Here is a 6,000-nt window from a genome sequence, read left to right on the forward strand (position 1 = left end):
GAGAGCCTGAGCGTGGCCTTGGCGGAGCCCAGCCCATACTCTAAATAAAGCAAAGATACAAAGAGTAAAAGTAATTCTGGGGAGAGGAAGATGGGGGGTCTCTTTCATTTTATTTGATGTGGCCCAATTTCAGTGCCTGTGGATCTGTCTCCTGCTCTTGGCTAGTCTATCAGTCATTGTCCCCGCCTGAGAGGGTCACGTCTGGGCAGATCTCGGGGGAGGAACTGTCTGCATGTCTGAATGCAGCACAACCCCAGGCCCTAGCAACCGTCCTCCTGCCGCGAAGGCTTCCCTGCCAGCTCAGCCCCCGGCTGCTTCCTCCACATGCTTAAGGAAAATTAGATAAATGAGCCATCAAGGCAGTCGGACTAGCTTTTAATGGGACGGCACAGGCTGGAACAAGTCCCTTCTGCATCCTGGCCCAGGGGGAATCGCTGCTTCCTTGCACCTTTTCCCCCACGTCGTGGTGATGGTGCTGCTGGAGCCAAATTCCTCCTGGCCTTGGGCTGGTTAATGGTGCTGCTCTGGTTTCCCCAGCTGTTTGCAAAAGGGAAATTTCCCCATAATTTTTCACAAAAGGGCTTTTGCTGTGTCCCAAGCTCGGGTAGTCGGGAACCAGGCGGAGGAGGGCTGTCCGGATTAGCCCTGTTAACACCGGGCAAAGGGCTGCCTTCTCATCCCAGCCTTTAGCAAGAGGGAATTAAGACCATTACAAGGCTATCAAATAGGATCAGAGCCCCTCTCCCTTTCTCTGAGCAGCCCAGACCTGCTAATCCTTTTTCATGGAGCTGGACCAGCACCCACCGTGCGGTGGGGAAGAGCTCGGCTGAGATGGACAAGGGGCTGCATACCCTGTCCCCCCCGCAGCACTGGGTTGTCAGCCGGGGTGCCGTCCCAGTGCCGAGGGAAGGGCCAGGAACAGGCAATGAATCGGGCTGGGATGGGGTGAACGTGGTATCTTCTTCTCGAGGGTGCTGAGGCTGGGCTGCAGGGTTGGTTCAAGGGCTCAGCCTCTTTCACTTGCCCAGTAAAGCCCACAGGGCTTTATTGCTCACCCACCCGCCCCAGGGCAGCTGCCCTCACACCATCAGACCCCCTGCCCTGCTCGAGGGGCTTCAGGGCCACAGAGCGCACACAAAGCAGCGGCGTTCGGAGGGGCAAACAGACTCTGGGTTACTCATTTATTTCTAAAACAGCCAACAGCCGAGGCTGCTGGGCCTGAGGATTTCACATGAAGCAGAGGGATGACCCCAAGGAGCTCTGACGCAGCTGGCCAGAGCAGCAACCCTACAAAAATACACTCGTCCTCAGCCAGTGGAGGCAAACACAGGCAGAACAAACCGCAAAATCTGCGCTGGCAAGCCAAGCTGCCACAGCAGCCCGGCTCTGAGGTCTCCACCATGCAAGGGCCGTCCCCAGCACGTCCCGCCCGGGGCTGGCAGGAGCCGCTGCCCTCGAGGAAAACGCGGCAGCAGAGCGTCCCTGTGTTGGGTCAGAGCAGGCAGCAGCAAACCCAGCTGTGGGGTTTTGGCTGTTCCATCACTGTGCAGGGCCAGGAAGGGGACGAGGGGCTGGAGGGACACAGCCCAGAGCGGCAGCGGGGCAAGAGCAGGCACGGTGGTGATCGGCGGCAGGAGCAGGCGATGCCCACACTGGCCTGGATGCATAAAACCTGTCATGCCGAGAGCTGGTGGCAGAAATATCCCCGCGTGTGTGTCCACGTGTCCCACCAGCACGTGCAAAGGGGGAAACCAGCCAAGGCAGGAACCAGGGGACCAGCAGCCAGGCCCCAATTGCTCCCCGAAGCACGTCCCAGCTCCCTCCAGTCTAGGAGGCTGCTAGGTACTGGTGGAAGTAGAGGCCGAAGAGGCTGGTGACGACCTGGCAGGCGGCCACCCACCAGGTGAGGAAGGCGAAGAGTCCGCGGAAGAAGAGGGGGGTGAAGATGCCGCCCAAGATGCCCGTGATCTGCTCCACCGCCGCGCGCACGTCCTCCTTGTCCTTGCCGCCAGGACGTGGCAGCGCTGCGGTTGTTGCCGGAGGGAGGGGAGGGGGCTCCGGGTACAGCCCCCACGAGTGGTGCCCTGCGTGACAGAGGGGACAGGTCTGTGGGGGGGGTCAGTCCCTGCACTGCAGCCCCATCCCCGTGCTACTGCCGTGCTGGTGGCTGAGTCCCAGCACGCTCGCTGCATGCATTAGGCTCACGCCAACTGCAAACCAGGTCTTGAAAGCCTGGGGATGCTGCGGATGCTGATGGCTTGACGATGACTTACAGGTCTCATCCTGCCCCTCCCAAGCCCCCCGTGTTCCCCACATTCCCCCCACTGCCTCCTCACCCAGCGTTTTGAGGAGCAGTGTGCAGTGGAGGGTGAGGATGACGGGTCCCAGGTACTGCAGGCTGACCACGGAGACGTAGCAGTAAATCCTCGTGATCTGTGGGCAGTGGGGATCAGCAGAAGCCAGCGGCCATGCCCGGACCCCCGCTCCCATCCCAGCTCCCACGTCCGGACCTTGCGCTGGATCTCCAGGACGGCGATGCGCCCGGCTTCCTTCCTCATCTGCTCCACCCAGCGCTCGGCCAGGCCCAGGTACGCCTGGAGGTGATGGCGGGTGACGGCCAAGCGCAAGAGGCAGAGGCCGACGATGGTCCAGAGGCGCGCGGTGTTGTAGGCAGAGTCTGACATGCTGGGGCAAGAGGAGGCGGCTGTCAGGGAGATCTTGGGGTCCAGACCCACCCCCCCTGCACCTCAGAGGGTGTCTGACAGGAGAGGTGGTGGTGGTGGGGAGGATGGGGGGCTACTGGTGGTGGAGGAGGTGGACTGGTGCCCCTGTGCCTCAGTTTCCCCTCAGAGCAAGGCTGCAGGGTCAGACCCACTTACATCTGCACCGTCTGCTTGCCCATGGGCGCGTGGAGCAGGAAGTCCCGCGAGATGGGCTTGATCCACATCACCACCACCAGGACAGGCCCCAGGAAACTCAGGTGGAGCAGGACCCTGCGGCAGAGCTGTCAGAGACCCCCATGCAGCCCACTGTGCCCCCCACTCCCTCCATCCCTCCGTGGGCCAGGACCAGTCCTCACCCACACCCCCAACCCCCTCTCCCACCACTGAACCTCCTCACCACCCTGCAGTCATGGAGCCAGGGAGGGTCCTGGCCCCTGAGGTGCCAGCACCGACCCCTTTGCCTCCTTCCCCACCCACAGATTTCACCCAACTGGGTCAGGGGCTTGTTGGCCGCCATCCGAAGAGCATCGAGGTGTGTCTGGGCCAGGCGCAGCCCCGGGAAGGTCAGGCAGGCGCCCAGGAAGGAGCACAGGGCCACCAGCCCCAGCTTGAAGGCCAGCTTGGCAAGGGGCAGCCTGTGGAGAGAGAAGGTAGCACAGAGGGGGACAGGTCACCCGTCCCCAGTGAGCCCCAGAGGGGTTTTTCACCCCAAACCTCCAAAAAACTTCCCGAAACCCCCATTTCCCACCCTACCCAGTCATTGACTCACGTCCACTCCCAGCCCCGCTGCTTCAAGATGCTCTCCAGGTTGCTGCTGACGCTGGCCAGCCCTGCAGGGAGCGAGCCCCCATGAGTGGGGTCCCCACAGCCCCCAGGGACCACGGACCTCTCCCTGTCCCCCCTCACCCACCAGGCTCAAGGCCGAACTCCAGGTAGTCCTCACGGATGATCAGGGCCACCATGGCAAGGAGGAGGAAGAAGAAGGCGAAGGTGAGGCAGACGGAGCGCTCGCCCCCCTCCTCTGAGCGGAAGTAATGGCGCATCACCATGAAGAAGACCTTGCTGCAGGCAAGGGGTGGCCGTCAAGGAAACCGGGGGCTTCGGGACCTCCCCCAAGAACCAGTGGGACCCCCTTGCTCATTAGCACATCGTAAAGCACCCCCATCATTAGGCCACTGCCACCTTCTCTGCGAGGAAGGCTCTCATTAGGCACCTTTACAGCTCATCAGTGAGGGGTTTATAAACCCATGAATTTAAGTTTTCCACCTCAACTGGCTTTTGATGGAGAAAAACCAAGGATGGTGGGTTCCCTCCACTGCCCACCGGCAGCCTGGACCCGGCGGGTGGTGGCAATCGCACCCTGAAAGGCAGCAGAAGGATACACGGAGAAGACAACTGTCAGCAGGCACCAGAGCACCCCGATGTTCGTCTCCTTCTGGGGGTCCGCCAGGCAGTAGTAGCCCTCGGTGAAGACGTACACGGCGGTGGAGTAGACAGCAAAATCCACAAACCACTGGTACTCCAGGAAATAACGCAGCACTGGTGTGAGAGAGGGACACGTCACCGTGCTGTGGGGACGCACGGGGGGACCCCGAGGCCAGGGCAGTGCTGGGCCCTGCGTGCAGAGGGAGCGGTGGGAGCACGGGGGGCGTTACCGAGAGCATCCACGGCGGTGATGGGGCTGGTGTCCAGGCGGAGGTCGATGTCCCGGGGCACAGAGAGGGGCTTGTCATCCATCACGCCGTTCACCCTCCTGCAAGGGAAATGCGGGCTCGGGATGGGGGGCAAGGAGCTGGCTTGTCCCTTGTGTCCCACGGTGCTGAAGCCTCTCACACAGTGGCACATCCCCAGCTTGGGGCTCCTTGTCACCAGCACCAGCCCCGAGCCCGTCCGTGGCCGAGGCTGTCACCGCCACACCTCCCCAGGGAAGTCCCGCGGCACATCGCGACAACTTGCATTATACCAAAACACAATAATTATGGTTTTAAATCCCACCCGCCCGCCCGAGCCACGGGTGTGAGCTGAGCTGACCTGTCCCGCTTGCTCTTGGGGCGCTGCTTGCCTGCCAGGGCGCAGAGCTCCTCGTCCGAGGGGTGCTTGTAGCGGTGCAGGCTGGAGGGGAGCAGCGGGGGGTCAGCGGTGCCGGGTGTCCCCGAGGCCCCCCGGGGATAATCAGGGAGGGACCAGGCCACGTACCTGCCGTTGCAGAGCAGCCAGCGAGCGAAGGAGCAGTGCGGGGCCATCTTCTGCATGACGCTGGCTGCCAGCAGGCTCAGCACCACCTGCACCCCCATCACCGCCTGCGCCGGGGACACCCTCAGGGGCCAACTCGAACTCCCAGAGCTGGGGGGGGGGGGGGGGGGAAGCTGGGGGGTGCCCCCCCCGCCCCGCAACACCCGGGCTGTCTGCTTCCCCCAGCCCCTGTCGCTGCCATGGGACAGCGCGGGCACACACCCCCCGGGCATGCCCCCCCCCCCGACAGCCTGGCTATGCACCTCCCAGGCATAGCCCCCCCCCGGGCAGACACCCCTGAGCATGCACCCCCCAGGCATGCAACTCTGCAGAACACGCTGGGCAGGCACCCCCCAGGCATAGCCCCCCCACCCCGGGCATGCACCCCCCGGGCAGGCACCCCTAAGCATGCACCCCCCAAGCATAGCCCCCCCCGCCCCGAGCACGCACCCCGCGGGTGTGCAACCCCCTGGCACACGCTGGCCATGCACCCCCCGGGCACAGCACCGCCCCTCCCCGGGCAGGCACCCCTGAACATGCACCCCCCGGGTGTGCAACCCCCCGGCCAGCCCGTGCGTGCTCCCCCAGGCATGCCCCCCCCCGACAGCCTGGCTATGCACCCCCCGAGCAGACCCCCCCCGCCCCGGCCAGGCCCCCCCCGGCCGCGCTCACCATGCCGGGGTCAGCGCAAAGGCGGCCGCAGGAAGCCTGTCCGCTGCCCCCGCCCCGCGCCGGCCAATCCGCCGCCGCCCTTCCTCTGATTGGCAGCTGGTTGACCAATAAAAATGCGGTGTTGGGTAGGGGCGGGCCCTCCGCGGCGCCTGGTTCCGTGGGCGCTGCCTCCTGGGAGCTGTGGTCCCCCCGCGGCCCTGGGATCGCGGGTTCGAGTCCCGGCAGCGCCGAGCGGGTCAGCGGCACAGCCCCAGCCGCGGCCGCAGCGATGTATATATATATATAATAAACCATGCACGTGTATGTGCCTGCACCCCCTCTGTGTATACGTGTACACATGTGGGTGTATTTTGCACGTGAAGAGCCCTTTCAG

The 6,000-nt window shown here is 63.8% G+C and overlaps 1 protein-coding gene across 3 annotated transcripts; it reads right to left on the reverse strand.

The window, feature by feature from the left end:
* Window positions 1-24: 24 nt before the first annotated feature.
* TMEM161A (transmembrane protein 161A) lies at window positions 25-5,685 on the reverse strand. Of its 3 annotated transcripts, XM_074851799.1 has the most exons (13): window positions 5,628-5,685; window positions 4,920-5,023; window positions 4,755-4,835; window positions 4,379-4,476; window positions 4,106-4,262; window positions 3,634-3,785; window positions 3,493-3,553; window positions 3,215-3,358; window positions 2,880-2,993; window positions 2,511-2,685; window positions 2,337-2,433; window positions 1,901-2,084; window positions 25-40 (listed from the first exon to the last, which is right to left on the reverse strand). In XM_074851799.1, coding segments are annotated over exons 1-13 (1,371 nt in total). In that variant the 5' UTR covers window positions 5,631-5,685; the 3' UTR covers window positions 25-39. The 3 variants fall into 3 exon arrangements, with proteins under 3 accessions (XP_074707900.1, XP_074707899.1, XP_074707898.1); XM_074851798.1 differs by lacking the exon at window positions 25-40 and having other exon boundaries at window positions 1,168-2,084; XM_074851797.1 differs by lacking the exon at window positions 25-40 and having other exon boundaries at window positions 1,168-2,084; window positions 2,337-2,685.
* Window positions 5,686-6,000: the final 315 nt, after the last annotated feature.

This window comes from Strix uralensis, chromosome 27, assembly GCF_047716275.1.
Source record: "Strix uralensis isolate ZFMK-TIS-50842 chromosome 27, bStrUra1, whole genome shotgun sequence".
NCBI lineage: Eukaryota > Metazoa > Chordata > Aves > Strigiformes > Strigidae > Strix > Strix uralensis.